Genomic DNA, 21,029 nt, shown 5'->3' with positions numbered 1-21,029 from the left:
TAGAGACCTAAATGTAAGACTGGACACTATAAAACTCTTAGAGGAAAACATAGGAAGAATGCTCTTTGGCATAAATCACAGCAAGATCTTTTTTGATCCACCTCCTAGAGTAAAGGAAATAAAAATAAACAAATGGGACCTAATGAAACTTAAAAGCTTTTGCAAAACAAAGGAAACCATAAACAAGATGAAAAGACAACCCTTAGAATGGGAGAAAATATTTGCAAATGAAGCAACTGACAGAGGATTAATCTCCAAAATATATAAACAGCTCATGCAGCTCAATATTAAAAAAGAAACAACCCAATCAAAAATGGGCAGAAGACCTAAATAGACATTTCTCCAAAGAAGATATACAGATGGCCAAGAAGCATATGAAAAGCTGCTCAACATCACTAATTATTAGAGTAATGCAAATCAAAACTACAATGAAGTATCACCTCACACCAGTTAGAATGGGCATCATCAGAAAATCTATAAACAACAAATGCTGGAGAGGGTGTGGAGAAAAGAGAACCCTCTTGCACTGTTGGTGGGAATGTAAATTGATACAGCCACTATGGAGAACAGTTTGGAGGTTCCTTAAAAAACTAAAAATAGAATTACCATATGACCCAGCAATCCCACTACTGGGCCTATAGCCAGAGAAAACCATAATTCAAAAAGACACATGCACCCCAGTGTTCGTTGCAGCACTATTTACAATAGCCAGGTCATGGAAGCAACCTAAATGCCCATAGACAGATGAATGGATAAAGAAGATGTGGTACATATATACAATGGAATATTACTCAGCCATAAAAATAACAAAATTGTTCATTTGTAGAAACGTGGATGGATCTAGAGACTGTCATACAGAGTGAAGTAAGTCAGAAAGAGAAAAACAAATATCGTATATTTACGCATATACGTGGAACCTAGAAAAATGGTACAGATGAACCAGTTTGCAGGGCAGAAATGGAGTCACAGATGTAGAGAACAAATGTATGGACACCAAAGGGGGAAAGTGGGGTTGTGGTGTGATGAACTGGGAGTTTGGGATTGACATATATACACTAATGTGTATAAACTGGATAACTCATAAGAACCTGCCGCATAAAAAAAATAAAATTCAAAAAAATTTTTAATTGAAAAATTTTTCATAAGTAAATATGTATAAAATATAAATATTTAATTATAAAACACTCAATGAAACTAGAGGCCTTTGTGGCTTCAGAAAATTTTTGGATCAATATTTCTAGGTCATCTTCATTCTTTAGAATGTTTTAAAACAAATTGTGGTAGGGTGGATTCTTGGAAGATGGTGGAGGATGAAGTACCAGGAATCTGTCTACACTCCTAGGCAATAATTGCATTGGCAGACGCTGTATGATGTAACTGTTTTGGAACTCAGAAAACTATTGAAGGCTTGCAACTTCCAGGGGAAGCTTGGACAGTAAATTGTAAATTGTGGTTAATTTCAGTCAATTACTTCTCTTAACCTGGTAACAGCTACCTATCCCTATCCTCTAGCCCCATGGCAGAAGCCCTGAACCCATTCCTGGAGCAGCCTACACACAGCTTGCAGGAGCTAGGATGGGCAATAAGGACCCTGTCTTCCAGATATCACGGATCTGTGCTCTGATTGCTGACTGATGCTTCTTATCACAGAAATACAGACCAAAGAGGAGGGTGAACGTTGTTGTACCTCCTTTCATTCTTTCAAGTCCCCATCCAGCTGAAATGACTTCCAGATATAAAGGACTGACACCTTTTCTCCCCTCTCTTCATTAAAGCTAGGACATTCAAAAACAATTGCAGTGCACATATAGGGAAAACTAGAAAGTGACCGTGCATGTCCAGGGAAAGCCGCAGGCTCAGAAAAGACCTGAGGAGACCTCAGGCTCATCCCTTGAACAGAGACAGCCTACAACAATAAAGCAAACAAACAAAAGAAACAATAAACAAAACAATAACGAAACCCAGCATTCCTGGGCAGAAGGAGAATCTGTTTTCAGAGTTACCACATTATTAGACTTAAATATCCAGTTTTCAACAAAAAAATGACAAGGCATAAAAAGGAACAGGAAAGTATGGTCTATTAAAAGGGAAAACAACAAAACAAAACAGAAATTGTCCCTGAAAAAGACATGATGGCAGATCTACTATGCAAGGGCTTTAAAACAGCTATCTTAAAGATGCCCAAAGAACTAAAGGAAGATGTGGAGAAAGTAAAGAAAACCATGCATAAACAAAAGAGAAATATCAAAAGAGAGGAAACCTTAGGGAAAAAAAACCACAAGAAGTAATTCTGGAACTGAAAAGTATAATAACTGAAATGAAAAAGTCACTAGAGGGATTCAAAGGCATATTTGAGCAGGCAGAAGAAAGAATCAGTAAACTTAAAGATAGGACAAGAGAAAATTTTCTAGGCTGAGCACAAGAAAGAAAAAGACTGAAGAAAAGCAAACAGAGCCTAAGGGACTGGTAGGACATCATCAAGCAGACCAACATATACATTGTGGGAGTCCCAGAAGGGGAAGAGAGAGAGTAGGGGGCAGAGAGAATATTTGAAGAAGCAATGGCTGAAAAATTCTCAAATATTTTTTTTTTTTCTTTGCGGTACACGGGCCTCTCACCAATGTGGCCTCTCCCGTTGTGGAGCACAGGCTCCAGATGCACAGGCTCAGCAGCCATGGCCCACGGGCCCAGCTGCTCCATGGCATGTGGGATCCTCCTGGACCGGGGCACAAACCCATGTCCCCTGCATCGGCAGGCGGACTCTCAACCACTGCGCCACCAGGGAAGCCCAAATTCTCAAATTCGATGAAAGATACGAATACAAACATCCAAGAAGCGTAAGTAAGATGAACTCAAAGAGATCCATACATTAAAACAAATTAGTCTAAAATGTAGTATCATTGTAACTTTAGTTCGTAACTACAAATTTAGTTTTCTACATAATTTAAGAGACTAATGCATTGAAAAGAATTATTAGTTTATGGTTTGGGGCACACAATGCACAAAGATATACTGTGATGTCAATAATTAAAAGGGGTGGTGATAGAGCTGTGAAGAAGGAGATTTTTGTATACTATTGAAGTTAAACTGGTATAACTTCAAATTAGAGTTTTATAACTTTAGGCTGTTAAATGTAATCCCCATGGTAAGAATAAAGGAAATAGCTATAGAATCTACACAAAAGGAAATGAGAGAGGAATTTTTAAAATTCACAAAATTGTGAAAATTAACACAGTCTTAACTAGAGGATCAAAGAAAAAATAAGAGAAATTAGAAAATACTTAGAGATGAATGAAAATGAAAACACAACATATCAAAATTTATGGGACACAGTGAAGCAGTGGTAGGGGTAAATTTACAGTTATAAATGCTTATAGTAAAAAATGAGAAAGAGCCCAAATCAACAAACTAGTTTTATGACTTAAAGGACAAGAAAAAGAAGAAGAAGCTAAGCCCAAAGCTAGAACAAGGAGGAAAATAATAAAGGTTAGAGCAAAGATAAATGAAATAAAAGATAAAAAAATAATAGAGAAAATCAATGAAACTGAAACTTGATTCTTTGCAAAGATCAACAAAATTGACAAACCTTTAGTTAGACAGACTAAGAAAAAAGAGAAGACTCAAATTACTAAAATCAAAAATGAAAGTTAGGACATTATTACTGATTCTAAAAATAAGGATTATAAGAGAGTACTATGGACAATTGTATGCCAAAAAATTGGATAATCTAGATAAAATGGACAAGTTTCTAGAAATGCAAAATCTACCAAGGCTAGATCACAAAAAATTAGAAAATCTGAATAGACCATAAATAGTAGGGAGATTGAATCAGTTATCAAAATCTCCTGACAAAAAGCCTGGGTCTAATGGCTTCTCTGGTGAATTCTACCAAACATTTAAAGAACTAATACCAGTCTTTCTCAAACTTTTCCAAAAGTTGAAGAGGAGGGAACACTTCCTAACTCATTTTATGAGGGCAGCATTATCCTGATACTCAAACCAAAGTCACTACATGAAAAGAAAACTACAAAGCAATATGCCTTATGAACATTGGCAAAAATCCTCAATAAAATATTAACAAACAGAACTCAGCAGCATATTTAAAGGATTATATACCATGACCAAGTGGGATTTATTCCTGGAATGCAGGGATGATTCCACATATGAAAAGTGATCAAACTAATACACCAAATTAACAAAATAAAAGAAAAAACCCACAGGATTATCTCAATGGATGCAGAAAGAGCATTTGACAAAGTTCAACAAACTTTCATGGTAAAAACACTCAACAAACTAGGAATAGAAGGAAATTACCTCAACATAATAAAAGCCATATATGAAAACACCCAGCAAACATCATACTCAATGGTGAAAGACTAAAAACATTTCCTCTAAGATCAGGGGCAAGGCAAGCATGCCAACTCTTGCCACTTCTATTCAACATTGTACTGGAAGTCCTAGCCGGGGCAGTTAAGCAAGAAAAAGAAGTAAATGCATCCAAATTGGAAAGGAAGAAGTAAATTTACCTCTGTTTGTAGATAATATGATCTTATGAGTAGGAAACCCTAAAGATTCCACAAAATCCTGTTAGAAGTAATAAGTGAGTTCAGTAAAGTAGCAGGATACAAGGTTAACATGCAAAAATTAGTTATATTTCTATACACAATGAACAATATGAAATGGAAATTACAAAAACAATTACATTTACAATAGCATGAAAAAGAATAAAATACTTAGGAATTAACCAAGGAGGCAAAGGAGTTGTACAATGAAAACTGCAGAACATGCTGAAATAAAGAAGACATAAATAAATGGAAACACATCCCATGTTCATGTACTAGAAGATTTACTATTCTTAAGATAGCATAATGTCACCCAAAGTGACCTATACATTCAATGCAGTTCCTATCTGAATTCTAATGATGGTTTCTGTAGAAATAGAAAAACCCATCCTAAGATCCATACAGACTCTCAAGGGACCCTGAATAGCCAAAGCAAACTTGAAAAAGAAGAACAAAACTGGAGAATCCGCACTTGCTGATTTCAAAACTTACTATAAAGCTACAATAATCAAAACAGTGTATTACTGGCGTAATAGATATAAAGACCAACAGAATAGAATAGAGAGCCTAGAAATAAACTCTTGCATATGTGGTCAAATGATTTTTGACAAGGATGCCAAGACCATAGTGTGGGAAAGGACAGTATTTTCAACACATGATGCTGGGAAAACTGGGTATGCAGAATTAAGTTGGACCCTTACCTAACACCGTATACAAAAATTAACTCAGAATGAATGAAGGATCTAAATATAAGAATTAAAGCAATAAAACTAGTAGAAGAAAACATAGGATGAATGTTTTATGACATTGGATTTGGCAATGATTTCTTGGATATGATATCAAAACCACAGGTAACAAAGGAAAAAATAGACAAATTGGACTTCGTAAAATTTTTAAAACATTGTGCAACAAAAGACATTTTTAACAGAATAAGAAGGCAACGTACAGAATGGGAGAAAATATTTGCAAATCATGTATCTGATAAGGGATTAATATCCAGAATATATAGAGAAATACTAAACAACACAAAAACAACCCAGTTCAAAAATGGGCACAGGACTTGAATAGACATTTCTCCAAAGAAGATATATACATGTCCAGTAATCACAAGAAAAGATGCTCAACATCACTAATCTTTAGGTGAATGTAAATCAAAACTATGATGCTCACACCCATTAGGATGACTACTATCAAAAAACCCCAGAAAACAACAAGTGTTGGAGAGAATGTGGTGAAATTGGAACCCTTGTGCATTGGGGGTGGGAATGTAAAATGGTACAGCTGCTGTGAGAAACAGTATGGTGATTCCTCAAAAAATTAAAATTAGAGCTAGCATATGATTCAGCAATTCCACTTCTGGATATATACCCAGAAGAATTGAAAACAGGGTCTCAAAGAGGTATTTATATACCTATGTTCATAGCAGTACTATTCACAACGGCTAAAACATGGAAGCAGGTCAAATGTCTATCAATGGATGAATGGACAAGCAAAATGTGGTATACATACAATGGAATGATATTCAGCCTTAAAAAGGAACAAAATTCTGTAATATGCTACAACATGGATGAATCTTGAGGACATTATGCTGAGTGAAATAAGCCAGTCACAAAAGACAAATACTGTATTTTTCCACTTACATGAAGTACATTGAGTAGTCAAAATCATAGAGTGGTGGTTGCTGGCGGTTGGGGGGAAAAGGAATAGAGAGTACTGTTTAATTGTATAGAGTTTCAAGATGAAAAATGTTCTGGAGATGGATGGTGGTGATGTTTGCACAACATTATGAAAGTATTTAGTACCACTGAACTGTACCCTTAAGATGGTAAATTTTATGTTATCTGTATTTTACTACAAAAAATTTAATAACATCAAAAATTCAAAGAAATGAAGTATGCAGTAAATAAAATGAAAAATTGACTTTAATTTTCACTTAAATAACAAAAATTCTGAAAAAAGTACTCAAAATATAAATATTAATACCCTCATATAGCATAAAGCATATTGAAAAATCAATCTCCTGAAATTGCAAAGATACATTTAATGAATATAATTCATTACATTATGTTACTTCTTATGTTTTTAGAAATACAAAGAAATTCCAGCAATACCTGAATTTGACTAATTGCAAATTTCAAAAGCAAATAAAAAATGAAAAGCAAGAAGCAACACTGGAAAGAATTAATGAAAATCAATCAGTCATTTCATAGCAAATAATACCAACAATGAGAAACCAAATATATTTTTACGTTAACTGAAAAATTGTGAAAATTAATTTAACAAGAAAACTAAATATTTTACATTCATCTGAAAGGCAAATCATCTCACTGACTAAAACCAAATTAACCATCAGATGAATTGTGATGGTCTAATAGGCAGGTGCTAGGCAATGTTGCTACTGCTTGGTGCTCTCTGGCGGCAAGTCAACAATGCATGGAGTTATATGCCGCCAAATAACATTTACTAAATGCAAGAATTTAATAGAAGGAGCCATATAAATGGTGTTCAAAATATTTTCAATGATCATTTTTTGTTGTTGTTGGCTTAAACAATAGAGATTAATTTTCTCACAGTTCTGGAGGCTCGGAAGTCCAAGATTAGGTGGTGGCCAATTGGGTTCCCGATGAGAGCTCTCTTCCTGGCTTGCAGGTGGCTGCCTTCTCCCCGTGTCCTCACATGGTGGAGATTGATCTTTTTTTCTTTCTTTTTTTTTTTTTTGCGGTTTGCGGGCCTCTCACTGTTGTGGCCTCTCCCGTTGCGGAGCACAGGCTCCGGATGCGCAGGCTCAGCGGCCATGGCTCACGGGCCCAGCCGCTCCGCGGCATGTGGGATCTTCCCGGACCGGGGCACGAACCCGTGTCCCCTGCATCGGCGGGAGGACTGTCAACCACTGCGCCACCAGGGAAGCCCTGATCTGTTTTTAACTACACTTAATTTCTTTTTTTTAAGATTGTTTTGGAAGTGGACCATTTTTAAAGTCTTTATTGAATTTGTTACAATATTACTTGTTTTTTTTTTTAAATGTTTTGGTTTTATTGGCCGCAAGGCATGTGGGATCTTAGCTCCCCGACCAGGGATCGAACCCACACCCCCTGCATTGGAAGGCGAAGTCTTAACCACTGGACTGCCAGTAAAGTCCCTAAATACCCTTAATTTTTTAAGAGCACTTTCACGTTTACAGAAAAATTGTGCAGAAAGTACAAAGAGTTTCTGTATATCCTACCTCCCCACTTCCCGCCCCTGCTTTCCCCTATTATTATCATCTTGGCCTTTCCCAGAATGTCACATAGTTGGAATCATGCAGTATGTAGCCTTTTCAGACTGGCTTCTTTCACTTAGCAATATGTATTTGAGGTTCCTCCATGTCTTTCTGTGGCTTGATAGCTCATTTTTAAAAATTTGTTTTTATTGCTAAATAGTATACCATTGTATGAATGTACTACAGCTTATCCATTCACCTATTGAAGGACATCTTGGACGTTTCCAATTTTTGGCAATTATCAATAAAGCTTCTATAAACATTTGTGTGCAGGTTTTTTTGTGGACATAGTTTTTGTCTCATTTGGGTTGATACCTAGGAGCACAATTGCTGGATTGTATGGTAAGCCTATGTTTAGCTTTGCAAGAAAGTACCAAATTGTATTCCAAAGTGGCTGTACCATTTTACATTCCCACCAGCAATGAATGGGAGTTCCTGCTGCTCTGTATCCTTGTCAGCATTTGGTGTTTTGGATTTTAGCTATCTAATAGGTATGAAGTAGTATCTCAATATAGTTAATGCTGCAATTATCTAATGAAGTATGATGTTGAGAATCTTTTCATATGTCTATTTACCTTCTGTATATCTTCTTTAGTGAAGTGTCTGTTAAGATCTTTTGCCTATTTTAAAATTGGATTATTTGTTATTTTGAGCTTTAAGAGTTGTTGTACATTTTGGATACAAGTCCTTTGTCTGATATGTGTTTTGCAAATATTTTCTTTCAGTTTGTAGTTTATCTTATTCTCTTAACAGTGTCTTTTGCAGAGCAGAAGTTTTTAATTTTAATCAAGTCCAACTTATCATGCTTTTGGTGTTGTAACTAAAAGTCATCACCGAACTCAGTTAGCTGGATTTTCTCCTACATTATCTTCTAGAAGTTTTATAGTTTTACATTTTACATTTAGCTGTATCACCCATTTTGAGTTAATTTTTATGAGTAGTATCTAGATTATTTTTTTGCATATGGATATCAGGTTGTTCCAGCACATGAAAAGGATAGTTAGAAAAAAAAAAAACCAACAAAAACAACTATTATTTTTCCATTGGATTGACTTTGCTTTTTTGTCAGAGATCAGTTTACGCTATTTGTGTGTGTCTATTTCTGGGCTCTCTATTCTGTTCTATTAATTTATTTGTCTGTTCTTTTACCAGTACCACACTGTTCTGATCACTGTAGCTTTATACTGTTTTAAAGTCAGGTGGTGTCAGTCTCCATCTTTGTTTATCTTCAGTATTGTGTTGGCTATTTTGGGTTTTGTGCCTTGCCAAATAAACTTTAGCATAAATTTGTCAGTATCTACAAAATAACTTTCTGGGATTTGATTTGAATCGCATTGCATAGATCAGGTTGAGAAGAACTGACATCTTAACAATGTTGAGTCTTTCTACTCACAGACATGGAGTATCTCTCCATTTATTTAATTCTTTGATTTCTTTCATCAAAGTTTTTATATAGAATGTGTATATATTTTGTTAGATTTATACCTAAGTATTTCTTTTTCAATCAATTTTTAATGGCTGTAAAAATGCTTAAAAATCTTTTTAAAAACCCAATGCACAATATTTACAACCATCAAGCTTGTGGGGCCAGGCCACCTGTTTTCCATTTGTGGCTCATCAAAGTGCTATGACCCATGGGTTGGGAATTTTTCGGTAAGGAGCAGCAGCTTCTACCGCTGAGCATGAGACATCTCTCCCACTGCTACTTCTTTATTAGGAACTGGACCTTGCCAGTTCTTCTCTGCTGTGGCCAATGTTCTCACTCCTCAGGTGGATCCATTTTTCATTTACTCAAATGCCTCTGGTTGTCTGTAGGGACAGGTTCAGATTTGGAAATTTTTGGAGGGGAGTTTTAGTCAGGCTTTTGTTTATCAGACGTAGAAAATTTGTCTGTTCTACAGATCAAATAGGACCTTAGTTGGATGTCTAGTGATCAGCAAATTCCTGTGGGTCACATCACTCTGAAGTCATTTGGGTCCCACTGCTCATGACTGTCTCCGTGCCCTCCTGGGCACCGAAAGTTAAGTACCACTCTTTGTCCTCTGCTAATCCAGGCTCCAATCATCTCCATTTAAATCAGGGAGCTCCTTTTAACTGCGGAGGTTTTCAAAGCACCCCTGGTCACAGAGAACAAACACTGTGGTACTTTTCAATGATGGCCGTGCTTCCTTCAGCAATGATTCTCCCAAAGTTGTGGTGGAGGCCCCCTCAGGACCCATGATTACGAGAGAAGTGAACTGGCTACATATGAGCATCCACTTCAGTATTTCCTTCTCCTTGATTCTTTGGATTTTTTTCCTATACAAATATTGGGGGATTTCTTCCTTCTCATTTTCATTTAGCTCAGTCCAAAAGTCAGTCAATTTATTTAGATGGTACATTGAAACCAGAGTCACTGAAAAGTGCACTCAAATCAACAACTTTAGGTTTATTTACACACATACTTTTCAAGTTAAATTAGCAAAACCTTGTAATTCTTTCTCTTCCTGGGGTTGACTTTGTAACTGGCTTTCCATGGGTGCCTGGATCTGATTCAAGTATTAAGAGTGAGAGTAGTCAGAGGTGGTGGGCAAGAGGTGGCAAGGAGATTGTCTTCCCTTTCCAGGGTAACTGCCTCAGGTGAGGTCGGAATAGGGTCTTCAAACAATGCAGGAACAGCCTTTTTAGATAAGGGAAGAGGCTTTGCTTCTGCTGTCAAGAGGGACTTGGGGGCTTGAGTTACTAGGAATTAACCAAATCCTCCTTTATGGCCCCATTTCTATTCCCAGATTCCCAGTCTTTCCTGATGATAATTATCTCTCACACATGAAATCCGGTGAGGCTGATAATTCAATTGACTTTGTAATCTGGCAACTTGTAGAAAAAATTTTGAGTTTGCTTTTTAGCCTTGTGGTTCAATTAATAAAAAATTCTTTTATCTCTGTCATAGAAAGAATACAGCTTTTTAAAAAAGTTGTGAGCTGAGAATTTAGGACTCAGTGTGTCATTGCTTTTCTTTAAGTGGCCCAGTTTTAAGCTCACCTCTTGAGTTCATTCTTTGAATTCCTCTTGCTCTTCATTTTATTTCATGACCATGGCCACTCGGTTTCCCAAAGCCTTGTCTTCAATGGGTACTTCACTCCAGGTGACTGTATGTGGTAATTTCCCCAGCTGTTTTTCATGTATTCCAAGGGCTTCCCAAGCCCACATTATACTTGTTGAATCTCAGCCTTCCAAACCAGACCAGAAAGCCAATCTCAGATTCTTCTCATTTCCTCAAAATGCTGTTGCTTGCAATCCCACTTTGGGTGACCTCTGTTCTGTCCTTTTACCTAGTGTCCTTATTCGACTTCCCTGAAATTTGAGATAACAATTTTGGGGTATTGAGCTTGACTCTTTTGGAGCTGAAAGCTTGCTACAGTAAGAAGAGACAAGTATGTAGCCTTAAAAGAAAAGCTTGGATTGTCTTGCGTGGTTGACTTTTCTTTGATCTCTAGGCTATCTTAGATCTGCTCTTTGGGTTGGGAGAGATGATTCAATCCCAGTTGTAGTTTTCATACTGGAGTGAAGTCCCTTAAGGGTCCCCCTTAGGGCAGGATAAGGACCCTCTTGCTCGGGTCTAAGGTCCTGCTACCAGAGATCGAAGTGAAATGTTGGGAGACAAAAAAGAGAAATTGCTTAAGGAAGGTTCTGAATTTCTTAGAGAAGGAGGTTGACTCTCAGTTAATATTAAATAAAATAAAGGCTTACAAAAATCCCCATGAGTACCAGGGATTGTGACTGTTAGCCTTATTGCCGTTGTAGCCGGGCAAGGGCCTCATGTCACTCCCGGGGTTCGCTCTTGGTCCAGTAATCCTCTCCCGCAGGGGAATCCTCCTTGCGGGTGTAGGTCAGGATCGCCTTCCACCCCCCGCCCGCCGCCAGGTCCCTGGGGCCAAGCAGAGCAGGGCGCTGTCGGGCGCCTGGGGGAGCCGGGGCAGGGACGTGCGCGACCAGGAGCCAGAGTGATCGCGGCCGGAGAGGGAGGAGGCTGCCGGGCCCAGCCTGACGCAGAGGCGGCGGCGGAGCAGGCCACTGCCGGGGCGCCCCGGCCACCAGCATTAGCCCTCTCTCCGCCTTCTCCTGCCGCGGCTCCTCGCGAGTGGGAGTGAGTACGTCGCGCGCCAGCCGGGGGTCGCGGGCTCGGGGCATCCTCTGCAAGCGAGCCCGGGCGGAGGGAGGCGCAGGAGCGCGCGCGAGGGGCGGAGGCGGGGAAAGGAGCGGGCGAGGCGGAGGCGAGGGAGCGGAGGGAGGGGAGCGAGGAGAGGGAGGGGCCCGCCTGCCGCGCCCCGGCCGCTCGGCGTGTGTGGCCGCAGGCGCCCGTCGCCGCTGCTGTCCCGGGGCTGAGCCGCGCCCGGGTTTCCAGGACGGTGCGTGAGCGAGTGTGTGTGTCCGCGCGGGCGAGCGCCGCGCCGGCCCGGAGCCTCTCGCTCGCTTACACGGGCCGCGGTGCATGTTCGCCTCCTGCCACTGTGTGCCGAGAGGCAGGAGGACCATGAAAATGATCCACTTTCGGAGCTCCAGCATCAAATCGCTCAGCCAGGAGATGAAATGCACCATTCGGCTGCTGGACGACTCGGAGATCTCCTGCCACATCCAGGTGCTGGGGCGAGGGAGTGGACTACACGCCGGGCGCAGGACTGGGGGGCCTCTGCGGGTGGGCGTGCGCCGGCAGGGGCGAGGAACCCAGTCGGGGGCCTGCTAGAAAGCCACATTCCTCTTCCTCCGCCCCCTGAGACTGGGAGCCCTACCCAGGGATGGGGGCACTGTGCCCCGCAGGCACCAGGCGCACGCTTTGCGTTCCCGGGGCCCCTTCCTCTGGCTTACACGCTGCGCTCAAGTCTCGCTGCGCCTAGGCTGGGGGCGCAGGGCAGCTGCCTCCTGGGGGACTCTAACCCCTCTGTTCCCTACCCCGTCGGGATATATGAGTTCTGAGAGCCGAGAGGGGTACCTGCATGTCGCCCACTTTTTCCTTCCTCCCTTCCTCCACGTGGAGAAGGCATACACCAGCCTGGGTTCACTCATTTCTTTCTTCGGCGCCCGGGCTCCGAAGGTGCCCTCAGTCCCAGGGACCTGCTCCGTCTCCCTGCCTCCCCTCTACCGGTGGCCTTTACTTCTCAGCGTGGAGCGGCGGCGAAGTTTCCCGGGATTGAAGAGAGGCCAGGCAGCCCCGAGCTCCAGCCTTAAGGGATGGGGCGCGCGCTGCGCGGACTGGAGCTACCTCGAAAGGAATCGTGTGAAATCTGAGTGTTTCAGAGAAAAGAAAAGGGCTGTGAGGCCGGCAGGGAGGGAACCCTGCAGGACCTGGGTTCCGGGAAAAAGCGCCCTTTGGGATATTGGTGGACATTTGCTCTCGTCCAAGTTGGAGAAGGCCACAGTTGTTTGGGCGAAGGCAGCTTTGCTGGCAACCCCGTCCTCGGGTAGTAAGTGCCTTTGGGCTTGCAGCAGATCTAGTGTGAGCTGCAGCGGGGTGTGTGTGTGTGTGTGTGTTCTTTCAGTGCATGTATACGTAGGCAGGTATGTGTCCTGTCGCAAGACCCACTTGGGACATACAACCTGGAAAGGTCATGTCAGGGTTCAGCACTATTGGCTTCTGACTTTTAAATCTATTTACTTATTTATCTCTCTGATTTCCTCTTCTCACATAGCTGAGTCTTGAAGCTCCAGGACAGAGTGAGCTGTTTTAAAAATACTGGGCACCCTACCCCCGTTCTGGTGAGAGATGAATGGAAGCAACGTCTCCCAGGGGCAAGAATCTGCCTCTGGGCTGTGTTAACCAAGAATGAATGAATGAATGAATGAATGAATGGTCTTCCCCCCCACCTTTTTTCCATTTCTTGTGGGAGTTTGCGACATAGGGACAGTGACAACTAATTTGTGAGCTGACAACTGGATAAGTTTCAAGGGAGGAATGTGGTGCCCTATGACCTCCCAGGAAAGTAGGCTCCCACTGACTTTCCTGGAGGATCTTGAATTTCATTCTGGGCTAAGCATTGCTGCTAAACTTAATAATAAAAGGATTAGCAAGATAGGCAGTTTTTCTGTTGCCACAGGGTTGCACAGAAACATTTGGCATGTAGTGTCTTGTGATTCAGAGAGAGTAGTTTGTGCATTTTACTTTAAGTCCTAAAGTGGGTATACAAGAACTTTAACCCATATTGCATATGTAGATAATGAAGGAACCAGTGGCAGAGAGTGGAGCTGTTGAGTTCTCCTGGGCTCTCTCAGCCCTTTCTCTGCCCTGTCCTTTCCCACTTGGAGTTGACACCACTGTTTTTTTTTCCCTTTGGGGGAGGAAGTCTTCCTTAGAATAGATAAATAGTCCCCAAAGGACATGTATGCATTGCCTGGTGTTCTGGAAAACAATAAATTGTAGCCAGTCTAATAGCAATTTGGAACGTTAGAGTTTGTATGGCCCAACTGATGCCAAAGAGGTTAAAATGCTATGTTCCAAAATGTTGATTTTGGCATTGCTTAAGAAAATCAAGTGTTTTATTTGGAGGCACATCTGCCCCCAAATAGTGATTATCATTTAACCAATTAAAATGAATTAAAAGATTTTATTTTGATAATTTTGGACCTTATACCTTCCTAGAATATTTCAACCTGGGAATTGATGTTACACTTCCGAGCATAAGGTCACAAAAAACTTTCTGTTTGTTTAGGGTGAGGACAAAATGCTTTTTTTTTATTTTAATAAAAGAAGCTTTTGGAGTCACCAGTACATGCCCTGGGGAATCCACCTGTCTTTCCTTTCTTGCTTGCCTTTTTCCTCCATTTTAGGGAATCACAAAGTTCAGAGAGTGTAAATTGTTACACAGATCTTCCCTCTATAACCCACACACAATGTGAGTTATGGATTTTTTTTTTTTTGCAAAACAATAGCTTTTAAATATTCTTTTCCAAACTATATAATTTGGGTGGTTATTGACAAAAAAAAAAAAACCTTTCAAACAAACAATGTAATGGCTCCGTGTCAGCAGCCTGATAGCCAGTTCCAGTAGGAGATGCCAAGAGTCACTTGCTGTGGCTCTTCATAGGATCTAGGGTGCTGTCCCATTATGTCATTTGCATGTGAATGTTTAGGTAGAGTGCAAGAGGAATTCCAACCAGATAGGGAGCAAAAGGAGAGTCTAGGGCTTCAGACAGAGGCCTGGGGAGGGGAAGGAGTTGCTAAATGTTCCCTATTGGGCTTTTCCAACTGAGCCAACCCTTGAAGTCTGGAGACTGTGGAAGGACATGGCTTAGCTCTCACCTCTTTCGTTCAGTCTTGCTGCTTCAAGTAGAGCGGAGTCCTAGACATCTTCCCCATTCCATCCACGTTTTCAGATGCTGGCAGGGTATTCACAACTCCTTCTAATGAGCTTGCCATTTTTAATACTGACTCTTATTGAGTAAAATATAGACTTTTTACATTATTTCTTTGTTAGCAAATCCTGGTAAACATGGTTGCTATTATTGGAATTGCCTAGAAATTTGTACTTGTATTTGAATAGAAATCCTGGCACTGTGCCTAGTACACAGTAGGTACTTAATAATTATTTATAGATGTAGATTGAATAATTTCTGTCTGGGCTGTTAAATTCATGAGGTTAGGAACTTTTGTTGTGGTAGTTGTTCAAGGAGTCCTCAGTACCTAGAGCAGAACCTGGCGTATAGTTGTGTTCAGTAAACACTTGTTGAACGAATGAATGCTACCGGTCCAGTATTTAATGTAGCTCATTACCTGTCAGCATGAGGGTAGCATGACAGCATTGGACTGGGAATCAGGAGATACATGATTTAGTTATGTTACCAACCAGTCGTGTGACACTGAGTGAGTCATTTGACATTTGGAATCAATGTTTCTTATTTTGTAAAGTAAGGGAGTTGGGTTAGAATGGATGGCTCCAGCTTAAAAAGTCTGTAGTTTAACTATTACCTAGACCGATTACCTTTGAGTAAAACATTGCTGTTGACAGAGTGGTTGTATACACATCATCTCATGTGATTTTCATTCCTATCCTGTTATCTCCATTTTATTGATATTATTGTGTTCTTGAGTGTTATCTCAATTTTATACGTGTAGAAAATGAGGTTCAGAGAGATTAGGCAACTTGAGTCACCTGGCAAGTAAGTAGATTGGAAGCCATGTCATTTGACTCAGAATCCAGAGCCCTTTCTTCTCTGCAGCTGCCTCCTGAGACTTGAGAATTAGGATGCTTTAGGCTGCAAATAAGACAATAGCCAAGTTAAAGTGGCTTAAATAATAAGGACGCTTATTATCTTACCTAATGAGAAGTCCAGAGGTAGGGTAGCTTCAGAGTTGTTCAGCAGCTGTGCGTGGACCTAGGTACTTTCCATCTTTCCACTCTGCCACCTCAACACGTCACCTTTGTCATTTATAGTCCTGATTATAAGGTGGCTGTAGTAGTTTTGAATGTCAGTCAAGTACTAACACATCCACCGTATAAGAGGTGGTGTTTCTTCCTGCATTTCTTTTTATCATGGGGAACACCATTCCTGGAGGCCCCCATCAGTCTTCCCTTCAGATCCCATTGGCCAGGATTAGATCCTATACCCAGGACTTAACTGCAAAAGAGTCTAGAAACGTGTACGTTTGGTATCTGCACCCTTCACTCCCTATAACGGGAGGTGGGCTTTGACATCACGGAAGCAATGGAGAGGTGTGTGTACGTGTGCATGTGCCTGTGTGTGTGTAGTAGGGGGCTGGGGAACTGCTGTTGGCTAAGCAAGCAGTAGTGTCTTTCAGAATAGGTCAAACTGAGTTACAATTATTGTTACAATAAAATTGTCAGGAAAGTTTAATAAGATGTTAAGTAAGCCCAGGCTTATTTTAGGCAATCTTTGTATGACCAAATTCCACAACAAGAAAAATTATTGGATAGTCCTTTGTAGTTGGTGTTGTTAAATAAGTTCAGTCCTTACTGAGCTGGTGGGTCTGGGCAGCTACAAGCCATCTTGTATAGAGCAGGCACCTCTGCTTTTGTTGAAGTGGCAGTATGGCAAAGTGGTTGAGAGCTTATGTTCCCGAGTGCTACTTGCCTGGGTTTGAACCCTGGCTCTACCATTAACTAGCCAGGTGATTTGGGCAAGTCACTTTACCTCTTTAGGTCTCAGTTTCCTCATCTGTAAAGTGGGGATAATAATGGCACAACCTCATGGGCTTGTTGTAACGATTAAATGTGGGATATATGCCGAGCGCTTGGTACCTAGTCCATTGTAAGAGCTGAAAAAATATTGATGGTTGTCTTACTATTATGTGAAGGTATATTGGATTTAATCCTAAGTAGTGGAAAGGCTTTGGCTTGGAATCTAATGTCTTTAAGACCAAACTCCATTACTTTTTGATTGTGCAAGACCTTAAGCGAGTCACTGGGCCTCCTGTTTTTTAATCTGTGAAATGGGCATAATAATTCCTCAATTGCCAGTCTCCATTGGGTTGTTGAAGTGATGTCTATAAAAGCATGTTGCAAATGTTAAAACATCACCCAAATGTAGAATACTATTCTAATTAATTCAGTTAAAAAAAAAGAGAGAGTAGTTTACTGCATCCTGATTTTCTTATCTTCTGGAACAGGAATTGGATGGTCACATGCAAACATACATATATGCTAAATATCAGACCCCATGATGATCCTGCTGGTGAAATTCAAGCTAGGTGCAGCTGACAGCCACACCTTTTCTGCTAGTAAGGACAGTCCAACACTTTTCTCTATCAAACTCATTGAGAATGCCATTCAGAGTACAGTGAAGTTCAGACACAAAAGGAATAGGAGAGACAGTTTGTTAAATGCTGTGGTCTAGCTCTGACGTGTTTAGGCCTAGATTACATGGGCCAGCTCTTTGTATTAAGTATATTCTGACAAAAAAAGTAATGTTATTTCAATGGTCTGCTAAGATTTTATCTCATGATGTCCTCAAAGCAAAGGCAAAGTGTATTGACTGTGGGGAGAATGCGGTACTGTTAGCTCCACATCATTTGGACAGTATATCAGCTGGGTGCTTTTAACTAACAAATTCTGATTCAAACTGGCTTTAGCACTAAGGATGTTTACTGGATCACATATCCAGAAGTGCTGATTTAAGTAAGGACCTAATTCAACGACTATCCTGCCTTTTTGTGAGGCTTTATCCTCAGACTGATAGTGAAATGGTTATAGTAATTCCAGTTCTCACATTTTCATTGGACACCCTCCAGAAGAAGAGAAAAACCACTTCCCACTCAGCATTCCAAGCAAAAGTCCTGCAATCATTCTGATCAGACCTCCTGGGTCACATGCCCACCCTGAACAGTGAGTGTAGTCAATAGAAGGGAATGTGCTGATTAGCTTAAGGTGACCAGAACCTGAACCTGGGAATCAGAGTGGAATCAGCTTCCTTCCTGGTGGTGGTCTGCATGGGGGAGAGGTCAATGCCTAGAAATCAGGGCTCTCCTCCGAAGGAGGAGGGGGGAGGGGGGAGGGCTGCTAGAAGTTAACCATACTAGATTCTTTGTCTGTGTGGGTCAGTGATTCTCAAAGTGTGTTCTGGGGACCCCCAGGAGTTCCTGAGATCCTTGCAGGGGGTCTATGAGGTTCAGACTATTTTCAAAATAATAATAAGATGTTGTTTGCCTCTTCTGGGTAAAAGAGTTTTATCAAGGTATAATTTACATACCATAAAATTCACCCATGTAAAGTGTACATTTTTAAGATCTTCACAGAGTTGTGCAACCATTACCACAAGCAATTTTGGAACATTTTCATCATCCCCAAAAGAAACCCTGTGCCCTTTAGTAGTCACACTCCCCTTTCTCCCTAAACCTCCTAGCCCTAGGCAATCACTAATCTAATTTCTGTCTCCAGAGATTTGTCTCTTGTGGCCATTTGATAAAAATGAAATCATACAATGATCTTTTGTGTCTGGCTTCTTTCAGTTAGCATAATGTTTGCAAGGTTCATCCATGTTGTAGCATGTATCAGTATTTCTTCACTTTTAATTGCTGAATAATATTCTATTGTATGGATAGATCACAGTTTATCAATTTATCTGTTGATGAAAATTTGGGTTGTTTCCACTTCTTGGCTATTATGAAGAATGTTGCAGTGCATATTCCTATAAAATTTGCCATTTCTTTTCGGTATACACCTGGGAGTGAAATTACTATGTCATATGTTTAGTAACTCTGTTTAATAGTTTGAATTGAACAGTTTGCCAAACTGTTCTCCCAAGCAGCTGCACCATTTTACATTTCCACCAGCAATGTATAAGGGTTTCAATTTCTCCACAGTCTTGCCAACACTTGTTATTATCTATTAGATTATAGCTATCTTAGTGGATGTGAAGTGATATCTTATTGTGGTTTTGATTTGCATTTCCTCGATGCTAATGACTTGAGCATCATTTCATGTGCTAATTGGCCATTTGTATATCTTCTTTGGAGAACTGTCTGTTTGGATCCTTTGCCCATTTAAAAGTTGAATTGTCTTTTTATTATTGAGTTCTAATAATTCTTTATATATTCTGGATACAGACCCCTTATTTAATAAATGATTTAAAGATTTTTTTCCCCATTCTTAGGGCTGTCTTTTTACTCTGATGGTGTCAACATTTTAAAAATTCTGATGAAATCCATTTTATCTATTTTTTCTTTTGTTGTTTCTGATTTTCGTGTCATAGCTAACTAACTGTTGCCTAAACCAAGGTCATGAGATTTATACCTGTGTTTTCTTTGAACAGTTTTATAGTTTTAGCTCTTATATTTAGGTCTTTGATTCATTATTTTATTGATATGTGATCACATACCATAAAATTTCACCATTTTAAAGTGTAAAATTCAGTAGATGTAGTATATTCACAAAGTTGTACAACTAATTCCAGAACATTTTCATCATCCCCTGAATGAAACTGTACCCACTAATTGTCCCCATCTGGGACTTCCCTGGTGGTCCAGTGGCTAAGACTGTGTACTCCCAATGCAGGGGCCCCAGGTTCCTTCCCTGGTCAGGGAACTAGATCCCACATGTGCAACTAAGAGTTCGCATGCCGCAACTAAAAAAAAAAAGATCCCACATGCTGCAACTAAAGATCCTGCATGCTGCTACTGAAGATGCTGCATTTTGCAATGAAGATCCTGCCTGCTGCAACTAAGACCCAGCGCAGCCAAATAAGTAAATAAATATTAAAAAAAATAGTCCCCATCTGATCCATTTTGAATTAATTTTTGTATATGGTGTGAGGTAGGGGTTGAACCTGGCTCTTTTGCCTGTGGATATCCAGTTGTCCCAGCACCATTTGTTGAAAAAACTATTTTTGTATTTGTCACCCTTGTTGAGATGTTGATTTGCCTTTTCCACTCTCATTCTCTCATAAGTATACAAAAGAGTTTTCCAGAGGCTGCATGATATGTGATATTGCAACACATTGACTATGGAAGCAGATGTGAGAATCCAGCTGTCTTCTGTTGAGCCAGACAGTAAAGATATTTACAAAAATGTAAAAAGCACTACTTTTCTCACTAAATTAGTCTTTATTTTGTAAGATAAAGTTATTTTTCATAAAAGTATGCTATTTATGTTAATGTGCAATGGGTTTATTATTTATTTTAATGAATCAGTGATTGATTTTTTTTTTTTTTTTTTTTTGCGGTACGTGGGCCTCTCACTGTTGTGGCCTCTCCTGTTGCGGAGCACAGGCTCCAGACGCGCAGGCTCAGCGGCCATGGCTCACGGGCCCAGCCTTTCCGCGGCATGTGGGATCTTCCCAGACCGGGGCACGAACCCGTGTCCCCTGCATCAGCAGGCGGACTCTCAACCACTGCACCACCAGGGAAGCCCAATGATTGGATATTTTAAAAAATTGTCAGCAAATATTGAGATATACAACCCAAATAAACAAAAGTTCTATAGATCATCAATAATGTAAGGGAGTTTTCAGGCCAAAAAGCTCAAGAATTGCTGGTTTTGGTGGCTATCAATTTACTGAACTTCCTGAAAAAAATTTTAAAAACCCTAAGTAAAACAAAATAGAACTCCCATGCATCTTGGGCCTCTAAGATTGCAAGTTACAAGTACTTGAAATGATGTCAATTAAATAAAAAACCCAGTTATACATGGAAAATGTGTATATGTATATTTGGAATTCTTAGTATGAATGATATACCTGTGTGTGCGCATGTGTGTGTGTATGTGTGCATTGCAATATTAAGA

The 21,029-nt window shown here is 40.3% G+C and overlaps 1 protein-coding gene across 2 annotated transcripts in view; it reads left to right on the top strand.

Moving 5' to 3' along the window:
- The first annotated feature begins 12,114 nt into the window (after positions 1-12,114).
- The window catches only part of FRMD3 (FERM domain containing 3), a 315,727-nt gene continuing 306,812 nt past the window's right edge, over positions 12,115-21,029 (top strand). Inside the window, exon 1 of one of the 2 annotated variants that reach the window (XM_067744692.1) lies at positions 12,115-12,439. In XM_067744692.1, coding sequence (XP_067600793.1) covers positions 12,293-12,439 — 147 coding nt within the window. In that variant the 5' untranslated portion in view covers positions 12,115-12,292. The remainder of the gene's footprint in view (positions 12,440-21,029) is intronic. The other variant, XM_067744693.1, reaches the window with a different exon arrangement.

Source organism: Pseudorca crassidens, chromosome 7 (assembly GCF_039906515.1).
Source record: "Pseudorca crassidens isolate mPseCra1 chromosome 7, mPseCra1.hap1, whole genome shotgun sequence".
NCBI lineage: Eukaryota > Metazoa > Chordata > Mammalia > Artiodactyla > Delphinidae > Pseudorca > Pseudorca crassidens.
This window is presented reverse-complemented; position numbering and strand designations above follow the sequence as displayed.